The 22,981-nt window shown below is 40.4% G+C and overlaps 1 protein-coding gene and 1 long non-coding RNA gene across 9 annotated transcripts in view; one reads left to right on the top strand and one right to left on the bottom strand.

Annotated features, from left to right (window-relative positions):
* The window catches only part of LOC137595203 (transcriptional enhancer factor TEF-5-like), a 34,915-nt gene that overhangs the window by 10,365 nt on the left and 1,569 nt on the right, over positions 1–22,981 (bottom strand). For all 8 annotated transcript variants that reach the window (XM_068315120.1, XM_068315118.1, XM_068315119.1 and 5 more), the window contains exon 3: positions 9,018–9,272. In XM_068315120.1, coding sequence (XP_068171221.1) covers positions 9,018–9,024 — 7 coding nt within the window. In that variant the 5' untranslated portion in view covers positions 9,025–9,272. The remainder of the gene's footprint in view (positions 1–9,017; positions 9,273–22,981) is intronic.
* Positions 16,873–18,406, top strand: LOC137594788 (uncharacterized). The gene is made up of 3 exons (XR_011035351.1): positions 16,873–16,959; positions 17,313–17,464; positions 17,991–18,406. It is a non-coding gene; the product is annotated as an uncharacterized lncRNA (long non-coding RNA).

The following is a 22,981-nucleotide window of genomic DNA, read 5'->3' as shown; positions in this document are numbered from 1 at the left end:
TTGTTTTTCATGACATCGCACATACCCTCGACATTCTGCACAAACAGGCTGTACAGGGAACAGTCTGCTACTTTGGGCCTCCATCATCCTCTTTACATTAGATATAACAAGCACCACCTTTTCACCAAGATGCAGACGGGGCCAATGCAAAAAAATACAAACAAAAAAAACTTTCTGGTGCATCAAGAATTCAAATGTCTAAAAGGAAAAAAAAAAAAAAAAAGTTTTCACATCTTTTCTTTGCAAAGTCACATATTTGCTGTGTTTCTGTCATGAAAACGGGCCAAAAGTAAAGATTGAACTATATCAATATGAACAATGCCTTACACTTGTCTGAACTTGTAGACATTAACTCACAACAACAAAAACTGGTCGGACTGTGCCGTCTTACAGACACTTCAACAAAGAATATGCAGGGCACATAATGACAAGAGAAGAAGTGCGGGGGGGTTTTTTATGTTCGCTTCTTAGCAGTCAGCCTCCAGAAGGCCCTGGTTTGAGCAATTACCATAAAAGTACTGCAGGCCATCTCCAGTGGGTTTGCAGTACTTACCATACTCTCCAACCAGTCAGCCCGGCTGTCGGCCAAGAGACCAGAGCTGAAGAGTCTGCCGATACTGAGCTGGCCCGTCCCCCCCCCCGTGCCCTGGGCCAAGGATGGACACGCCCGCTGCAGCGCCTCCGCATTCCTAGCATTCCTCTGAGCCTGTCACATCTGTGCTATCCAGTCTGATTGGCCCGGGCCAATGAACACAGCCAGAGCGCTGGCAAACAAACACATGCTCATATACGCTTCCAGCTCCGGGAGAAGCGTGGGTTAAAGCCTGCAATGGGGGCCATTAAGTTTAGTCGACGGGGTCATCGGTTAGAAGGGCAGCTGAAGCTGTAACTCTTGCAGGAAATACAAAGCCAGAACTGTCTGTGCCAACAACTGCCACCTGGCAGCCATGAAGCCCTTTTTCCCAAAACAACACCACTGTGTGACCCCGCACTCAAATGACAGCAGCACCTGCTGCTGACCATCCCGGCAGCCGAGGGCAGGGAGAGAACAATGCCAGTTCGACCCCCGCACAACTGTCACTCTCAATCTCTTCACAGGAGGAGCAGAGAGGGTGGGGGAAGGGGGGGGTGCATCACAATAACCCCACCTCAGACTTCTGCACTGGATTTCATAAACATCATATTGAGAAGTTTCATACACTGATATAAAACACAAACTAGGAGTCACACGTCCAACTGCTAATGTTCACAAGTGGAGTTTTGCCGGTGAACTGACATAAAATAAATCTCACGCACATTATGATGGGATTGTTTTATTAAAACATATAGATTGGTGTAACTTTAAAAGACTTTAGAATAAAGCAATCTTTCATTCGTTTGTTGAATTAATCATTTTTTTAAATCTTATTTTCTGACCATTTAAGTTGCTGCTGGGACAAGACGATTACTGATCGTGCCTTCAGGAAAATGATTCATGGATGAATGAATGAATGAATGAATGAATGAATGAATGAATAAAATACTGCTCCTGTTAAATCCACAACTATTACAAAATGTTTGTTTTTTTCCACATTTTAATGATGTCTGAACTCAAAAGTATGAGTTGATGCTTATGACGGGACGCCTGTTCGCAACGGTAAAGCAATACAAAGTAGTTGGGACTGTTTATACACAAGTTATGAGTAATTGGTCTGGTTGTCGTCAATGGCAACCGAGATCTGCTCCAATTTGACAAGGTGTGCATGAGGCTGGGCCACACAGCGGGGGAACATGACAGGTGCAGGCAAACAGACACTGCCACTCGCTTTACACAATCGTACGCCAGCCTCACAATCTGCCACTAATTTCCCCCACACGTTACGTTTCAAACCCCCCCCCCGTCTTTGAGCTGCTCATGACTGTCGGTTGCTCAACACCCACTCAGATGGCTGCAGGCTTCCATTCTTAACCTATTCGCCGACTGGGCACGCCTATCTTTTACTTTTACTACATAAGCGCTGGAATTTTCCACTTCCATGCTAAGATAGTGAGTAAAAAGGAATCTCTCTTCACTCCTCATCCCCACCCCCACCTCCATCTCTCTCTCTCTCCTGCAGCCTTTCTCCATCCATACTCTCTCCCCTCCTCCCTTCTCATAACATTGAGGTAATCCTGAATTGCTAACATACTGCTCACCCATGACTGAAAACATTCCTGACATCTCAGTGAGGGGGCTGACAGGGAAGGCCTGCTCAGTCATCATTACAGAGCCCAGGCCCTCTTATACCCTTACACTTTGATTTCTCACAACGTTGCACAAGCATTGAACCTGCAGCTAATTCCTAATGGGCCCCTTGAAAGTTCAAAACAGGCGTGAGCCTCCCTCTAGCGCTGAAATCTTCTTCTTTTTTTGCGCCCAAAATGCATTGCAGAAGTGACAGCTGCAGGGCTGAGAGACAGAGGTGCGTGTCAGGGGTTTGACATACCTGTCTAGGCCAGAAAACGCAGGGGAACAACATGTCAGTACAGCACCAAAGCAAAACAAGACAGGCAACATTTCTTGACACACACACACACAATTTTTTTTTAAATGTGCCAACTATTTAACAAAGAACAAATGCCTCTGAGCAGCAACTACTCTGATTTTTTTTGCATCTGCACTTCAAATGAAACTGTAGATCATCACCCACAAGTGAATTTTACATACTTGCAGAATGAAATAGAAAATAAAAAGTATTTTAGGAAGTATGTCTGTTGCAGAGCTGAAATGAACAGTGTGGATACCGCTGTCCAATCTCTCTGGTAAACTTACGACCGCAAGTTGCCTACAAGCTAAAGTAGTAGCGGTTGTAGGTCTCTATCCAAAGATAAGCAAACCAGCTACTTTACAACTTCATCCATCCATCCATCCATCCATCCATCTTGAAGTTCACAAGTCTGCTGGAGCCTATCCCCGCCGGCTACAGTTAAAAGATGGGGTACACCCCGGATTAGACGCCAGCTCATCAAGGTGTAACATGAAAGACAAACAACCACACACGCTGACACACACCCCCTATGGACAATTTGGTGTGGCCAATTCAAGTACTGTACAGGTAAACTGTATGTTTTTTGGAGGTGAGAGAAAACCTGAGAACCCGCAGAGAACCCACACACACACATGAACACACACACACACATGAACACACACACACACACACACACACACACACACACACACACACACACACACACACACACACACACACACACACACACACACGGGGAGAACAGACAAACCCTTCACAGAAAGGAATCAAACCTGAAACTGTCTTGCTGTGAGGCAACAGCGCTACTCATTGCACCACCATGCCACCCACTATGAAGCTCATTAAAATGAAATATCTTGTTGATTTGAATTGTACATACAACATCTTGGTTCACCACAGGATTACCGTAATTACACTTTCACATTTATAAAAAATCAATAAACATAAGGTGTAACCTGCTCATTAATGCTTGTAAGAGGTGCCGTAAGTGTATTTTGTAAACTTCTGACAGAACAAGGCTTGCTGTTTGAAGCTAAGCTGAATGGCTATGGGTTGCATAGCTTAACAAATAAAAAAAAAGAATTTCTAAGATATTCATGTTTTATGAAAGTCCTTTTACAGTTAGATAATCTCAGGACACAACATGCTGGAGTGAAGGTTCTTGCTGTGTTCTTTTTTTTGCATTCTGAAACTGGAGTCAGTATTAAATCAAGTGGTGGGTTCCTTTGAACTCTTCGTCACCCTTGAGCCGTTGAGAAGTCTAGACAGATTTGCAGAACTAACAATACACATCTATAAAGCAGGCAATGGAAATTAGAAGTGACTTCCCAGCAAATGAAAAAAAAAAAAAGAAATAAAGAAAAAATTGGCAGAGAAAGTGGCTTTCCCAATGGGAATTATGACTTATCTCCTTTTGGAGGTCACTCCAAGTCTGAGACTGCAAGGTAGACAGTATTACATACAGAGAAATCGTTAACATTCCCCCAACCTCACGTCAGCGCAGCTTTTAGAAGTCTGAGATAATCACCTTGAGAAGCCTTCTTCTGGGGCATGGCTCGGCTCTGCCAGCAGAGCCTCAGATGACTTACTGTAAATTGAGAGGGTGTTTAGTGGCGTAGAAAAAAGCAGGTCTCTTTAAAAGGGGTCCTGACAGTTTGTTGCTAAGGGGGCAAGTTTGTGCACAGCCTGCCTCTTTGTTGACGTTCTCATGGTAAAAGTATGAAGGCTGAGACAAGACACCATCCTGTTAAACGGGACCAAAAATTATCCCACTATTACAACTGGGAAGTGATGCATGGTTACCCCGGTACATCTTCCACCACAAAAGGTAGTGTGAATCATTTTTATCAGAGGACAGTATGCAGAGGTTGAACTTGTTACAGCTGATTTCAAATTGATGATTCTATTTCCGTCTGACATTATCTCACAATGAAGGAAACATGGAAATAATTTTATTTTTCGTCATATCAAAGGGAAATTAATATTAATGGTTGAATATTCCTTGGAATACTCAATTGGGGGGCGGTATTTGTCTTTTCTCTTCCATTTCATTAATATTTCTGAGGACATTTATCATTTTTTCTGATTAAAGTTTAATCCAAAGCACAAATAATATTGGCTTAGTGTGGTGCATGAAGACATTTAATGAAATTCACATCTCTTTTTCATTACCTAAATCTGATACATAAAGAACCTACAGGCCTCAGAACACAGAAAAACACTCAAGTTTTCCTATTAAATACTCCACTCTGTACATTTTTTCTGTTTCTTTTTTACTATTTGACCTTTGTCATAAGATATGCAGCTTGGCAGAATTTCTCATTCACTGTATGTGCAACTTGATAGTATTAACACGCAAAAGTGCAAAGTTGTCTGATTCAACTTATAATATTAACATTACTTTATTTGAATTTACCTCATTCCTTCATGTCCTTTTATGACCTTGCTCATTTTGTACCTTTTGAAATAAAAAAATATGTAAAAATTGCATGGTAATGTTTGCTTTTCACCAGTGTACCAAGAGGATAGATGTCAGAGAACTAAAGAGAGCAGGTACTGTAACTGCTTCAGGACACAGGTATATTTTTGTGCTCTCATCTTAATCCCTCACTCTATGATCTTCTTTGTACAGTCATATAACATAAACTAGTATTATAATAATATATTATAATGTAATAATTGGATAATTGTTTCTTTTGGCTTCTCATTTAAAACAACAATCAGACATTTCAGCTGAGCCACTGGAGGTCACGGGTAATCCATTACCTATCAATTACCACATAAAGGAAATACCTGCACTAGACACTTCTTACATGCATTGACTGCTACTGGCATTCACGTCATGAAGGCTTCTCTGGGGGTCACACAGATGTCTTTAACACGTAGTTTAGTAAATTACACGTATTTACATTTAATTAGTAGTCATAAGCCAGGTTTCCACTACGTATGAGCAGCTTTGCTCAACTCAACTCATTCAGCCGAAGGTTGTTTTCCACAGCAGGAGGTGTCTCTGTAATGCAGTTGCCTTCGCTCTAATAGCTGTTGTGGGCATGGCTTTGTGCAATGTAAACTATTGCATGCCTTTCACACATTTATGACACTTCTCTCAAAGCAATGGTCTAATTATTTTCTTGTCACCTTCTAGTTCCTTCTTAGCATTTCTGTAATCTGGCTTTATCGCTAAGATTGAACAAAGACCATTTTCCACCAGAATTGGTTTCATTAATCGCAGTCGAACCACAACTACCCCCTTCAATATTTTTGTCATAAAATATTTTCACACACCCCATCAAAAGAAAAAAACTTATATAATTATTGGATATCTTTAGTCATCAATAAAAAATTACAACAAATTAACTCACTGCAAACAAGTAGAATGTAATTGTGATTTAAATCCAGTTCCAAAGATCACTGGGATTATTAAATCACGAGAAGTGGTGTCAGTGGTTGTCGGTTCGTCCATCCGTCTGTCCATCCGTCCACCAAATAACTTCACAACCGTTGCAGGTTGACCTTAACCTTGAGAAAACTCGGGCAAGGTCAAATTTCAACTTTTGTGCATTTTTTTGCCCATATCTCAGGAACTGGATCAGATAGTTGGACGAAACTAAAGGGGTTATATGCAGGGAGGCAAGGAGATGAAAATTAGATCACAACCTTGACCTTGAAAAACTAGGTCAAGGTCAAATGTTCACTTTTATTTCTCTGAAACCTGATGAGATATAATCACAAAACAAAAAGCAAAAATGTGTCGGTCAGGGTAAAATTTTGATTTCAGGGGTGTCGCGGGATGTTGCAGTCTCTGACTGCCTTGTTTTCAATTTCAAGAGGTAGTTGGCAATAAACAAGTTCAGACACAACCAGATAGAAGGAGAATAGATTCAGGAGTGCCTGCTTAGTTACACGATGCCTCACGACTGCAGTTCAGTTCCACGTAAGTCAGATGAATGTATTCTGCATTTCTTCAGTACTTTCATATTCTCTTATGGAGTTTCACAGTAATCACAAATTATTGTATGTCTGTTGCAAATATGTCTTACAATATGGTGTCTTCTGACAGACATTGTTAAAAACCACAACGCAAAATAAAATGGATTACTGGTTTTGGCTTGAGTTTAAAAAGTCAAAGCTCAAATGAAATAGACAGAATCTCTAATGTTTATACAAGGGCCTGCTGTACTGAAGCTTTTTTATTCACACAGTTGTACACACATACAAATGTAAATCATTCCTATTATAGGTCAGCCCTTTGCACAGAGTACTTAAAAAGGTAGGGGCAAAAAGCCAGTGGGGGTCAGGGGATAATAGGGGTAACATCAATCGGGTTGGGATAGATGTGTAAATGTCTCAGGGGTCACAGGAGGGACAAGGTTGAGCTAAAGTTAAACATGCCTGCAGTGGTTGGTTGGTGCTCCATTTATGAACACAAATTAAAGCATGATGTTAAACTATCTGCAATAAAATGGGAAAATTATCACCTAAAGCAATTTCACTAATACAGTGCGCCCTCATTCTTTGCCGTTAATTCGTTCCAGGAACCACACGCGATTAATGAAATCCACGATAGAGCGACAAACTATTTATCTTATTATTAGCGTTAATTTAAACGTTTAGGAACCCTCCACATTCTGATATTAAACCACCTTCTATCTGTATCACCTTTTCCCACACTCTTATCGACTGTTTAAAAGCACTTTTGTGTCTCATCTAAGTTCAAGACTCACGGAACGTAGCGCACTTCCGGATGCCGTCAGCCAATAGAATGAGTGTGCGGAATCACGTGACTGCCTCCCAAAAATCTGCAATGAGGTGAAGTCGCAAACTTTAATGCGCGAGGGCGCATTGTAGTTGTTTTTATGCTGATGTCTTTCAAGTTGGGCTGAAATACTTGATTAATTTAAATTAAGTTAAATTAACTACAGGAAACTAAAAAAATCTTCAACATGTGGTTCAGCCTCCACCTTTTATGATCTGAGGTTCCAAATATTAATTACTTACAACCAAGTCATCTGTAAATTAATTCCATTTCTATTTTTAATAATTTACACCATATTATAAAAGAAAAACGTGTAAAATTGCTGCCATGTGATATTAAAGACCAAGAAAATGTGAAAAATACTGTTTTGTTGGGTTGCTTGCTTGCTTAAAAATAGCACTTGCAACATTTTTCACTTAAATGTTACAAAATCCCAAAAAAAGAATGCATGACTAATCTTACGTGAAGCAATCCATCAATATTCTACTTGTTTCCTTATTACTATAATACTCCTTCAGACCAGGATCAGAGTAAAAACAGGAGCTGCAGTAGGCTGAGTTATCTCAAATATGTTCTTCTCCTTGGATATCAAAATTATGCCCATGATTCATTCCAAAAGAATCCCATCCAATGTGAAAGGCAGAAAAATGAACTTCATAAAAAAATATATTTACGTTGCCAAAGTGCACACTTTGTCTGAGGTTCCAGGGGCAAAGACCAGCGTTTTTTACGACTGCTCAGCAGAATCAATTATAGGTTTTAGAGGTAAAGATGTCAATCAACAAAAAGGGCGGACTCGCAGTTTCAGAAACAGGTTTCTTGAGGGCAATGACAAACAGATCAGTAAAGAGGGCTGAATAATTTGTGTCAATCACTTTTTATTTCAGTTCAGCAGAATTTCCAAGTTGAAAAGCTAAATAAAACAACAGGGAAGGGAAATTGGGACCAACACACTGAAAGACAAATGGATTAAATTTCCTACACCTGGATGTCAGCAACTCTACACAGGAACTTGGCAAAAAAAAACCCCAAAAAAAACAAAACATCTGAGTCTTTTCAGGACATTGTGGGCTCAACACCTGCAATTTAATGAACACACTGCAGCAAACATCTGAATGATTCTGAAACCATATGCATGTATAAAATCTCTCACATGCCAAGGTGATGTTTTTGATCCGGAGCCTTAATTCACGCTGTGCTAATTATTGTTAATTTCACCGAGCCATCCAGCATCAAACGAAAGCATTGAAGAGAAACCAGACTCAAACCTCACGCCAGTGTGAGTAGAGAAAAAAATTGTGTGGTGTTCAGCGATTAAACACCAAGAGCTGGTTTTGCGACTGAAAGGGTAGTGGAGAAGAGAAGAGGCAATGAAAGCAGCGGAAATATAAATAGGCTTTACAGACTTGAAAAAAAAAAAAAGACAGGTGTAAATCAAGGGGATATGAGCTCGAGACCTCAATAACCAGCTCAAAGAGTGCTGGTGTGACTGGAAGAACCTGCCCCCGAGGTCACAGCACAACAGGTACAGACTTGTTCAGGAGAGCGTCATTTATCTCTGTGTTAAAGCTGCGACATGAGCACAAGAGCTGGAAATAAATGGCTTCTATTTCTCTTAAAGGCGGTACGATGGATGTTTGTAGTCTTTTAGCCATGGAATCGATTTTTTTCTCATTTTTGTTCATTCATCACAGACATAATTTCCACATGATTTTAGTTCTTATGTCATTCTGGCGATCATTCTGTGTACTCACCATACATCTTTCCCTCGTCTGACAGGATGATTTTCCTCCTGCCACAGGGAGGGTAGATGGCAAGGGCCTCCTGAAAGCTCAGCTCAATATCTGGGCTCCACACGCCTTCGGCGTCCCCGTCCAGGGCCCTGTCCTCGTTGTCCCCATCCAGCCCATCTTCTGGGCTACCATTGGCGCTCCACTCGTTGGAAGCAATGATGGCGGCTCCCCCTGGGCCCGACCCCGAGCCCCAATATCAAGGGATCTGTAAGAGATCTGGGATAAAGATGCAAGTTGATGAAATATTTTTTTTCTTCATATTTATTTAATGGACAATGTAGATGTTGATACGTTCATCATAATTACACATGAAGCCAAAGAATTTGCAACACAGGACAGCTTTCATCCAGAGAACAAGCCAGACACAATATCACTATTTTAGACTTTTCAGTAATCAGCAAGAAAATCAAGATTTTTGGAATGTTTCTGAATTATGAACATTGTCACTGTTGTAATAGGATGAATCAGTCTGACACATCTTATAAGCATCTCAGTGACGTCTCAAATAAACACAATATTTCCTTTTGTTTGAGAAACAAATCATGATAAATATAGGGCCAGGAAATTACTTATTCATTCTAACATTAAACTACAAATTTGTAGTGATATTTTAAGGATTTATAGGTCTGGTATGAATCACAGAGACTTTTTTGTCACATATTCCTAGGATTTTTTTAACACACATTATTTTGCTGATGGGAAAATAATATCACAAAAACGCAGTTTTGGAAAACTAAATTTGGGCTAGTGTCCACATTTCCAACTGCAATCCGCATTCTTGCAATAATATACAATCGAAGCACAGCAAATGCAGACAAAGCTGTTAAACAAAAATTGCAAAACTATGAAGAAAAGCCTCCTGTCAAAAGATCCAGAAGCAATACTTTCATTAGATTTATCACACTGTCGACGTAAAACCCTTTTGGCAGTTCCACTGGATGAACAAGTTTCACAACTCTTTGAACAAAGGTCTCAGAACACATCAACTGCTGCTTTGCCGACATCTTAAAACACTGAACTGTGATTAGCGAGAAGCAAACAGGCATGGGCGGTGCGGCAACGAAAAACATCTTAGGAATTTGCAGCCCCACTTTGATATACCAATTTAAATTTTAAGCAAAAATGGTTTGTTGATCAACACTTCGCCGAATTAAAGACAAAAATAGTCGCATAAAAATGCATGAAGTCACATGAAAACAGTAGCAATATTAACTCCAAAGCATCATATTAAAGTTATAACACCAAAAGTTATAACACCTACTCGAGAGAAAGTTACTTTACTTTTAACGCTCCATTTTGCTGATGATAACTACAGCAGCTTAGGTAAGGTACGTAAGTAGGTTTTCAAGGCACTATTTCCACGGAGAGGTCAATAAATAACCTGAATATGAATAATATTGTTGTTTTGATTTGAAATATTTGATAAAATAAAGTCGATAATGCAAAACAATGACAAATAGCCTTTGAGAAATGTAATGTGCATACACACACGCACACATACACACACACACACACACACTCAGGTAGTCCTCAATTTACAAACATCTAACTTACAAACATTCGAAGGGTCGAACAAACACGCCCCCCCCCCCATATCGGGTTATCGTACTGCAGTTTCCCTTTCTGCCACAACCCCCAACGAGCAGCACTGCTCGTCACCCCAATTACGTTTGTATGTTGATGACTTCTTGGATAAATATATTTCTGACAATAATAATAAGTAGTGTACGTCATTTGTTCATAAAAATTTTGTTCATCAACAAAAGAACTTTTGTTCTTTAACAGCAGATTGTTTACCCTTGTATTGCAGTTTGCAATGACATCCAATGGCACAATCTATAGATATTTTGGTGCTTTTAGACATTTTCAGTTTAGTTTTTCATTGCAACTGTGACTATGGTGTATTGACTGGGTCTACCTACAATAGCAATAAATTACAAGAGAAAGTGGAGCGGAGATTTAACAAGATAAAATTACAGATCCAACCTTATTCACATTCAAGTTTTAGTCGTCTGCTGTGTATTGTTCAGTACTTGAACTGCAAAGAAAACCAAAAAGTGTGTCAGTTTATGTAAAGAACAAAGTTTTTAAGAGGACTTTGGCTGTCATTCACATTTTCGTAACATAGTCATTAAATGTGTATGAATAAACAATGTTAACTGTAATTATTACTAATTTCCTACATTTTATTTGTGTAAAATGGCAAAATCGTTTCAAGATATTCCATAAAACGAAGTTTAAAGACCTCACTAATCAGAGCTAGCCTCAAAGAATTCTTGTGGTCTGGGAACTGGGTCCCGATGTGGTTGTCTTATGGCTGACTTATGGCTGACTACAGGCAAGACCTTAAGTAGTTCTCAAGCTGCCTTTTCAGCATTGTATTGTTTCTGAAATGAATGTCTATGAGGTGACCATGATCCTCCCCAGAATGATTATGTTTCAACTTTAATAATTCTGCAGATGTTGACAAAAATTAGGCATAAAGGATAAATAGAGCAAAAGCCAAAACCTGATTATGAATTGACAGGCAGTAGGATAGTCTGTAAAAAAATCCTGACATATGATGTGTTATAAGCCCTATTGGACCTCTTTTTTAAAATGTCAGACATTTCAACTAATATCATTCATATTAATACAGAAATTAAGTCAAACTTGCAATGAAATTCGTACTTATAGCACTGATTGAAAAAATACAATGCAAATTATGTAAATGAAACTGTTGTGCGTCTCAAAGCCACAGGTACCTCTGTGAACTTAACTGTACTGACACTACATTCATGTCTATACCGTGTTACACATTATGCATGGAACTGGTCGCCAGCTGACCCAGTGGATACACATCAGCCATCTGGTATGCATTTCAACCCTAATTTTGAGATGTTCAGTCAGGAAAATCAAGACATTTGTTGGATGAGATAGACACAGACAAATAAAAATCAAGAAGAACTGTCACTCTAACTGCCTTACAGAATTATATTCACTACCAAATGAATGATTAGTTGAGGTCTCACTCCTCTCAGGGTGCTGTTGACTCAATTCTAGATTCTGAGCAGGGTGAAAAAATACCTTGTAGACATTTGTGACCAGTTAGACACAAAAAAAATCTATGGTGATAGCCAAGCTTGAGCGAAACTAGAGGTCATGTTGGTGCCATAATCCAGTGCCAAACACATAGGAATAGTTTTGTTATAGCATTGTTTACATTTGCAGTTAACATCTATGGTCATAACCATGTTTTCAAATGTGAGTGGTCACACTGATAACATAAACTAGCTGACAGTGTCTAGTACCAAATGAACCGGAAGCAATGTTCCACTGGAGAAACAAATAGGCATCCCAGCATATCAGTGTTCTAGAGTTGAAGGTATATCACATTGCCCTAGAAAAAGTGTTGCTGCACCTTTGGGGCCACCATTTACTGTTGACAACAGACGACATAGTAACAGTGGCATACACCAACAGATAAGTGGTCCTATGCTTCACCTTTGGAAGCTGATGCTTTGGCAAGGGGGGGGGGGTCCTCTCCAGACCTTTTGTCCCTGATATCAGTTGAAGTAGAGCCTAAAGCAGTGGACTACTTTTCCAGAGGAGGCCCAAGGAGGGTCACCAGAATGTGGTGACAGGCGTCTGATGCTTCGTTGATATATTGGACATAGATCTGTTACCTCCAAGGAGTCAACTCAGTGCTCTGTTTTTTTTCTCCCTGGGGAGGAACAACACTCCCTTCAGGGCGGACCACTTGACTATTATTGTCCCTGAAATATTCTGAATGTATTTTGAGGGGAAATGGGCTAAACCTACACGAGCAGCACCCTCACCTTCTGAGTCATGTGGGGCAAATCAAATCGATCCACTAGTCCAGAACGCAGGAGTTTCTACCAGTTCAGTCGGACATGGGAAAGGCTCCATCAGGACACACAGGGTTCATGTTAGGACCCCTACTGTCATACCTATACATGCTGACTGGTCTTGCACCTGGTAGATTAGCTGGAGTAACCTCTTCACTCACATAGTTGATGGATTCTTTTGTGTCATCTTGCCAAACAATGTACATACGGTACATTTATGGGTGTTTCCCCACCAACGTACAGAAGGTTAACCTGTCAGGTCTGTAACAGAACAATTTTTTTTTTTATTTGCTAAATACTGCCAAAAACGCATTCCCTCAGAACATATTGTGTTGTAGTGTTTAACCGTACTACTTCATTATCAGGAAGGTGCACCCTAATATAACAATGTGTTCATGATCAGAACTATAACGTTGGTGGTTGAACTGTGAATCTTACGTAATGTTGCCATGCAATAAGCTATTGTTAGCTAGCTAGTTAGTGCTGTGACTGTTAAACAAGTTTGTGTATATAATTGACCACAATGCCACAAGTTTATTAGGCTTCAGGTAAATCGTGTTTACCTGTTTGAGCATGGCACCACTTTTGTTTTGCTCTTCACAACCACTTGTTGGGAAGGAAAATAAAATATTTGACAATTTTCTCAAAAATTCCAGAGCCAAACCAAAGCAATGTGAAGAAATGGGCCTTGGGAAATATATGCTGAAAGAAATGATAGAAAATGAGAGAGCGAATCTCACACAACTCATGTTTGCTTTGAGCAATGAAAATCTTCATAAACTGCCCTCTTGTGGGAAAATTTCCAGTCCATGTGAACCCCCCCCAATCAACTAAGAAAGGAAAATTTAACTGCTCAAAGCCTGCTCTTCTATAGCTCAGGAGACAAATATGAGATTCTCACCTCAGTCTCATTTTAATTTATTTGTCTAAAATGTGTTTCTCCTAAAATTCACTCGGAGAAATAGGTGAGACAATTAGAAACTCTGAGAATTAAATTAGATCTTGTTGAGATCTCTTCCGAAACTTAAAAGGAGATTAAATTGAGATTTAGTGCATCTTTTTGCTCCTGAGGAAGAAAAAACAACTGAGACACTAGGGCTTAGTTTCCAAACTAAGCCCTAGTCTCAGTTTGGAAAACCTACAGATCTCATAGTTGTCTAGGAGAAGTAAATAAGACATTTTTGAGATCTCTTTTCAAATTGTATTTTCCTCTGGTGCAACATTAATATTTAGGCCATCATGTCCATAATGTGTTAAGTGTGTACATTGCACAACTGAGTGGCCTTAGTCATGTGAATATAAATTGCTGATTTACATATACAGTAATATTTCATGTGGCTTTGGTATCCTTATCTTAACTTTTATACAAATACATTTTAAATATCAAATTTTTAAATATTTATTTCACAAATTTCCCTTATTTAACCCACAACCTTTAATTTGATGTAACCTTTTCCAGTGAGGTAAAGTGTATCAGTGTACAATAAATGCAACTGTGGTGTTGTCTTACAGGATTATCCACTTCATCTGTCTACAGGGACGAACCCCGATTGGTATCTTTGTCATAAATAGAGCACACTAAGTGTACCAGTTAAAGTGTTACTCACACATATGGAACAATTGCAAAGGAATGTAGTTTTGTTAAATATGAAGGAATTCATATTTATCGATAAACTCTGGCCAAGTCTCATGTGTAACATTACATGTAAGGCGACTCATGGTAGCCCTGAAATCTCCCTTAGCCTCAGCTTCTCTGTTTATCTGTCAGTATTCGAAAACATTCACACTTTATAATCGCTGCAGTTAAACCAAATCATCTGAGAACCACAAGAGGTGAAGGATTAGTGATGCTTCTTTTCCCTTCTAATCATCATTTAACAGGGATTACAAAAGACCATAGGCCAGTAGACCAGTCATATACTGTAGTTCCTGCAGCGATATTCAACAAGGTGCAATTCACGGCATGAAATTCACTGTGCACAAATGGGACTTTGACAAATATCCACAGGTCAAGCTGCTAATTTTAGCTGAGAGGATATTGGTCTGCAGCAGGGTCACGGGGTTAAAACTCAACACTGAAATGGAGTGCTCTTTGGCAGCTCAAGTGATCCATCTCAGTCCTCACACATCACATGACTGGACCACTTCCAGTAGCCATAGTCAGGGTGACTTCAGTCATATTCTGTCTTGTCCATGTGTGACCGGATGTATGATACTGACACACCAGGGAGGGAAATACTAAAAAAAAAAAATCAAACAACTTGTCAAATTGTTGGTTATTCTCTCGTCTGCATCACCTCCAGGCCAGGTTTCAAGACAAAAAGCTGAATTCTCTCCTGTTTTGTTAGATGACATTGATATCTTTGAGTTTGAACCTTACTTTGGAGACAAAATCTGAAATTCAAGCTTCTATTAACTATTTCATTATCATTCATTGTATTGATTCCATAATTATCATGTCTATATAATTCCATAATGTTAATAAACTGTTTAAGAAATGTAGCAATGTCTTCATTTTTCTTGTTTTAGTCAACCTACAGTCCAAGACAGGACAAAGAAAAAAATGACATTAGTAATTTTAGATTTAAAATTATTAAAATAATTATCATAAGTAATGCCTCGCTTATTTGCGCTTCAACATGCATGGCTTCATTACATCGCGTATTTTTAGTAGGCAGTCACGTGATACCGTACACGCACGCTATTGGCTGACAGCATCCGTGTGTGCGCTAATACAAAAGTGCTTTAAACAGTCTATATGACTGTGGGAAAGGAAATACAAATATAAGGTGGTTTAAAATCAGAATGGGGAGGGTTAATAAACGTTTAAATTACCGTAAATAATGTAATAGATTGTCGCTATATCGCGAAATTTCGGTTTTTTGCGGGTGGTCCAGGAACGCATTAACCACTATATTTGAAATCTAAATTTGTAACTAAAACTGCAACTCAAGTTTAAATATATCACCTTTAAAAAAGGAATAGTGTGTCCAGCTTTATTTTGCTCATCATCATTAATGTATATAGTAATAAAATATAACCATAAATGGGAATAAATAGATGCGATACAGTTTAAATAGTTAACTTGTAGCTCCCTGGCATGACATGAATCCCTTGACTTATTTCATTGTCCTGCTGCCAGCAGGCTGCATGTTGGTACTGATTTACAAGAGAGGCAAAGAGCCATTAACCCAGTCTAACCCTTAATGCATTTCTGTCTCAGTTTAAAGTTCAGCAGATGTTTAGTGCGTGATCTGATGAGAAAATGTCTTTAAAAGCAGCCCACAATCCTTCATTAATGGATGCACAGGTGCTGCACTGCAACAGATTTCATTCAGGCCGGGCGACTGGTGGCCCAGTTACCACCAGACTGACGGGTGGCCACTCTATTGTCTCAGTTTAACTTCAGCATTAGAAGATCCGACCGGGTCCTGGAAGCCCGTGAGGCTGTGCTGAAGTGAGGGTGCTGCAAAAAGAGACGCTCTTCAACAAGCGAGGGGCTTGAATTCCAGACATGTCCTTATTAAGAAAGGGCTGCGAGTGTTTCTCCTCCTGCCTCCCTTGTGTCAACCCAACGCCCTGCCTCCCTCCTCTTACCCCCCACCCCCTTCCGACCCCCCCCCCACACACACACACACACAACCCTACCCCACTCCCCCTTCCCCCCCTCCAGCCAGCACTCAGAACGTCTCTACCCAAATAAGGACAGGAGACTAGAGGATGCGTGTATGGGAGGAGTGGGTGGTGGGTCGGGTGGTTGGTCGGTTGGCGAGGAGAGGGGGGGGAGCGGGGGTGTGTATGTGGGGGAAAGAAGTAGGGGAGGGGGGGTATTTGAGGAGGGGGTGTTGTCCAATTTAGGCATCCACTTTGGGGTCTGGAAAACAGTGGGATTGTTCCAGCTGGAATGCAACATCAGCAGCGAACACGCTCCTGCTTTGTGACGCCAGAGCTCAGACTAGAAGCAGGGCATTGTCAGCCGAGTCATTTTTCAATTCAGCTTCTATTGAAGTCACAGGACCCAACATCAGGACAACAGTCATAATTTCATGATAGAAGTAAGTGGTAAGAAGAGAATTACAGGAACAGTTTTGTGCAGTTAATTCAACAGACAACGGATCATTGTGAAAGTAAAGTCAAGTGAAGACATTCAGCGTTCAGCTCCCATTCTAACAATACACAGGAGACAATTAAAAACATATACGTGGAGTTGTAACCACATACAGATCGTTACCAATACTATGAAACTTTGATCATCTACTTATTCTAATGCAAAAATTAAAAAAATTTAAAAAATGATCCCATCTTTATTTAATCCCTGTAACGTTTACAGCTTCTCTCCCCTTTTTATGTGAAAACAAATGTAATGTCTTTAGGTGTTGGGCTGTCACTGTTTTCTGATGTTTTACAGGCCCAAACTAATGATGTCCAGATGGACGGATAAACAAAATAGGATCTCATCTCCAGCTGAAGTCTGTCTTTAGCTCTCCTGGAGGTGGTTAACAGATGGGAGGTGTTCGGTAAGGATCGTGACTGAATGACGGGAACTTCTGGCTTTTTCACGTAAGAATGAAAAACATTACCTAATTTTATCATGCAACAGAAATTATGCTGCTAAGCGATTTGCCGCTAAAGTCCATTCAAACGGGGGTCATTCATGCACCAGACTCCACTTTCCCAGCCCAGACCAGACTGATCACGTATAGCAGAGCGCTACATCCACGAACCAACTTGTGTTTATTGGCATTGCACTGAGTTCCCTTTTTTTTTCTTTTTCTCTTCTAGACAGGATTGTGTGCAGTGAAATGTCCCAACAAATTCCTGTAATTCTACTGAGTCACTCTCAAGCTTTTGGTCACATGGAGGGAAGCTGTCTGTAGAAAAAGGGATTCCATCACAGGCGTTTGTTTAAGTGTGCCACAGAGCGTAGGAAATCCCTTACATACACCTAGAGGCAGCAAAACAAACAGAGGCGGAGTGTTTCTGTAACACCAACAGGACGGCATGACATTTAAAACATTTATTCGCTCAGAGAAAGCACAGCAGGGCTACATTTTTTTAAAATAATGCCCCCTTTTTTTTCCCCCAGTTGTATCTTCCGCTGAACATGAGATCATCTCGATTCTCTCCGATGGATCAACCAGATGGGTTTCTACTCAGACAGCGCAATTCAAAGTCAAGACTTTGACTCACTGTCTCCGATTTTTATGACCTGATGGCAACATCTCTCTCGTCTAACCTACCCACATTTAAGACCAAACAGGATGGATCATAGAAATACATCCAGAGACTAAACATCCCACCATGAGAGCCACTTGAGCCACTGAACTCAAGAAGTGCTGTTGAAACAAACAAAAACAAAAAAAATCACAGTTGGGTAGAATACAGCAAGCCTTTATGCTCCTGCTGTTAATTTCACAGTCACATTATTTCATTTAAAAGCTGTTTCCTAAATTAAATTGCCGTTCTTTTTTTCTTTTCTTTTTTTCAAAGAAACTGATTTTCAACAGAAACTGGCTCCTTCTCGAAGGCAAAAACAACACTGAAAGAGAAATTCATTTTAATGAGGTCAAGACAGCCTGTCCTTGAGCTAGAGCTAATAATTTTTTTTTATTTTTTATGTTACTGATTAAAAAAGGCTCCATAAAACAAATGTAACACAACAAACAAAAACATTTTCTCACGCAGGGTTCATCGTTCTGAAACGTGGCACAGCGATGGCCAACCACGGGTCAACATTAGAGAACCTTATGGAGCCATATTTAGAATTTACTGGAACTTTATTTCCAGTTTCCAATGCCATCATTTAATTTACCAGACTTAAAAATATTAACTGCTTTTCTAAGTCTTGAATTTCAAATAAAAAATGTAATTGTAATACGACATTATTAGTAGTAGTAGTTCTAGAAGTAGTAAGAGGAGGAGGATTACTAGCAGTAGTATCAGTAATAGCAACAGTAATAGAATTAGAATTATTATTATTAATATTGCTCCCATGTTAATTTTTGTATTTGTTTAAAATGTAATAAATGTTCGGAGTTTCCATTTCTATGTAAAATAATAACCATAATGATGTTTGTCCTGTATGTTAATCCATGCTGGTTTGTGTGAAATCATGTTTCTATGCACTAAATTCATGCAACTTTGTTACTGCCGCTCTTTTTTCTTCAGCTGCTTAATGCTCCCCACCAGCTATTTGCCAACTTCATCTGTCTTCTGATTGGTTCTGGACAGGCAGCATGTTATTGGTTGATTAGGGCTGCTTCCAGAAACACTCAGATTGAACACCAGGAGCTGGAAGATGCTATAATCCTCTGCCATGGTAAAACAAAGTGCAGAGCGCTGATAAAACCGCTGCATGACTCCTTCGACATGACAATAAAAACAATCATTACAGCTTTGAAAAAATAAATGAAAAGTGTGCTAAAACACTAAATCTTGCATTACTGGTGACTTGTATTATTTCTAAATGACTTTCGCCCCCTAACGTGACGTAATAAGCTGTCAGTAAACTCAGTTGTTCTGTCTCTCATCCAAAAAACAGATTGCTTACAGACGTTTTCTCCAAATCTGTCTCTTTCACTGCAGAGCCATCAAGTCTGTAGTGTTTGTCTCTCCATCATCATCCTCTGGCATAACGTACCGACTATACTTCAATCTGTTGGTTAACCAGATTTGTTCATGTCTAAAAAATGCAGCCTTTGTAATGTTGCTGTGAGAGTTGGGACACTCGCTGGCAAAGAACCGAACCCTTCTGGCAGCAGAAAACACCCCCCCCCCCCCACTGCTAAACCGAGCGTTAAACACATCCACACTGAACGTAACTTTAATACACAGAAACAAATCTATAGTCTGAAGTCTGCAGGTTTTATGGAGGTTTGAGGTGCTCACAGATGTCAAAGAGATGACCCCCCCCCTCCTACACACACACACACACACACACACACACACACACACTTGACAGGAGAAACAACAGGACTTGGTGGCAGAAGGAGCAGCTGCTCTCTGAGGTCAGATTACAGATAAAGAAAACATTTTAGCTTCCAGGGCAGGATGGCTGCTCTCTGACTAGAAGCAGAATCGCTTCCTTATTCCTCCTGACATGCAGAAACACAAAGATGCATTAACATTTACATTTATTTTGCATTTACTTTAACACGATAAATTGATGACACCTAACACATGACACCTCTGCCTTCCTCAGCTTCAAAGACCTAAAATCTCCAAATGTTAAAAAGGAAAAAAAAAAGAAGAAAGAAAAAAGAAAGAGAGAGACTGAGACACCACCCTCCTTCCCTCCCCTCCTGCGTCTGTGTTTGGCCCCTAATAAATTCTCTCCAGCTCCTCCAATAACTTCCTCCTACTTCCTATCTGGCATGGCGCACAGGAAACAATCAGAGCTCGGAGTGAGAGGAGAGCTGAACAGCCAGCAGCTCACACGGCAACAGGCAGACGTCGTGACAACACACACACACGCCACATGCACCCCATGTCGAGTCAGACATTTGCTGTTTGATACCAGCTGCACGCCCAAAAGAAATACAATAACCCTTGCAGTAGTGCTTTGCATGCAAGACTGCAAAATTGTTTGTTGTTTTCTTGTTGATTAATTTTCGTAATTTAATCTCAGTGTGGGAACTGCGGTAAGAAGAGGTTACCGGTTCCCTCAGCAAGTCACTGAGAAAACTCAGGCGGATAAATGAGTATCACAAGTTGAGCCAGAGCATGAAAAAAAAAAGGCCTCATTTATTCATTGTTCTATTTTGACAATGAACGCTGCAGGCTATGTGGTTTATCCTTAACCGTAGCATTTTCAGATATTCAAGTCCAGATCCAGTTCAGCAGGGAAAGATTGACACAAAACGGACGAGTGCGCCAGGGAGCGTTTTCTTTTTCTTTTCTTTTTTTCTAACAGCCTGAATCAGCATTTTAATCGGAAATTTTCCAGGGAACGTAGCGGAAAAGTCATCCTAGCCTGAATTGGTCATTTTGTGGTGAGGGGAGTGGTTTGAAGCCATAATCTGTGAAACCTTTAAGACATGCAAACAGAATGCACAAGCCAATAACTCATCTAACCATATGAATTGAGGAACATGGCATTAAAAAGCAAGCTTGACTTTGATCTGGGTTTTCTTACAAGGAAAAAAAAAATGTAAAAAAAAAAAAAAAAACACCCAGAGGCGTAACGTGTTGCACATTTAAACTGTGTACATGCGTGTTCATCGCCTGCTCGTCCTCACACTCACTTGGACTCATGTGTTGTTTTATATTAGGAGCAGCCGGAGTAGAAGATCACCCCCCCCCCCACCCAAACGCACAACACTGTGAGCACTGGGATTAAAGGCGTTTCACATGAGTGCCCTTGGGTCACTGGAGATCCAGCGCGACACACACACACACACACACACACACACACACACGTCTCTGAAACAGCAGAAGGGCCCAGAGTGAGAGTGGGCCTATACTCTTATCTGGGAATGGAGGCTGGAGGAGCTGCAAACGCTGGCACACATCCTCCCACGGACATTTTTTTTTCAAATGTGATTCTTCCCTTCTAGAGAGCGTATTGCGTGGAACATCACTCTAACACTTGGTCATAGGAGGGAGAACAACTAAAACGTTTAGTAACTTGGGGACAGCTGACACAAAGACTACACTGTTCTAGGCCACTCCCTGGCTCCTCCCCTGAGCAGTCCGAATAGGAGGCCAGGAAGCTTATCTGTTAAAACCTCATGGTTTGCAGGATATGTAAACATGTGCAGTGCATTAACGTGAATACAATGTTGATGCATTGCATTACTGAGGATTGGTAAATGTTTAAAGTCAGATTTGATGACTATTTGCTCGGTGCAAAAGCTGCAACGCAAGTTGTGTTTATTCCTTCGTATATACAGCGTAACATGCATCTCAAATCACAATGCACTCTTATCATCACAAACTCAAACTGAAGCTAGTCGTGCACGGCTTTTGCATTGTATTCCAGATTGTCAATAATGTCCTTCTGCTGAGAGCTCCAGGCTTTTTTTTTCTCTGCAATGCTCTGTGTGCTCACCGCCCAGACAGAAGTGGTATTTGTTCAAATCTGGGCTAACAGAGGGGCAAGTGTCCACCATTTGGACAAGCACTTCTGGGGATGGTGCTAAAAAGTGAGCAACGTCTGCACAAATGGGCAAAAGCTCATTAGCCAGCCTTCTGTGGGTTTAACACAAACGGGCGAAGCCGCTGCTGACAAAACGGTCAACAGACCTGTGTCCAAGTAAACACTCCACAAAAGAAGCAACGCAACGCCGCACAAGTTCTGAAATAATGTTCTTCAAAATAAAAACATCAGATGATTAGAGACTTTTCAAGTCCTCATGAACAGAACACATGCTCATTAACTCTTCCCTCTGATGAACGGCCCGAAGGAACACAGATGTGGAGCAAAAAAGAGAAAACAGACATTTAAAGAGGATATTATCCTGTGCTATCTAATTGACCTCCACAGCATGGGTTAAGTTGTAAAACTGTCTCTTTTCAGCGCGCCGTAAAATGCTCACTAGCTGAAAAACATAAAGAAAGTTCAAGGAGAAAGAGACCACACTGTACGGGGGGGGGGCTGATGCGTTCATGCTGTATAAAACAATGAGGGAAAAATCTGTAAGAGCAGCAGAATTCTTAATCTTTTCCAGATTCAGCCATCAGCGTCAAAATCTATTATTAGGCATATTGGTGCGTTGCGTTTTAGCGAGGATACATTATTTGGTCATTTCACTTTAGAACATCACTTCCACATGTTAGCAGAGAGTGGTTCTTAAAAAGGGCTTAAACTGTGGATTTAGTTGCAACACCCTGACCTAACAGGACCAACAGGAAAAGAAAACTTGCTATCTGATCATCCTCTAAATCAGTGTTGCATCAGAAGATCGTCCCACGAACACACACCGCCTGACTTCAAAGTGCTCGCTATGGGCCTGTGGGGTTTGAATTCACAGATATATGAATGAGAAACAAATGTGAAGACTGTTGAGCAGGCGTGGAACTTTCTTCTCGCACAAACCCGGTGATGATACCACAAAATAGTTCTGGGATTTATCTGGA

Source organism: Antennarius striatus, chromosome 5 (genome assembly GCF_040054535.1).
Source record: "Antennarius striatus isolate MH-2024 chromosome 5, ASM4005453v1, whole genome shotgun sequence".
In the NCBI taxonomy this organism is placed as follows: Eukaryota; Metazoa; Chordata; class Actinopteri; order Lophiiformes; family Antennariidae; genus Antennarius; species Antennarius striatus.
The sequence above is the reverse complement of the archived record's forward strand: the minus strand, read 5'-3'. Positions and strand labels throughout refer to the sequence as shown.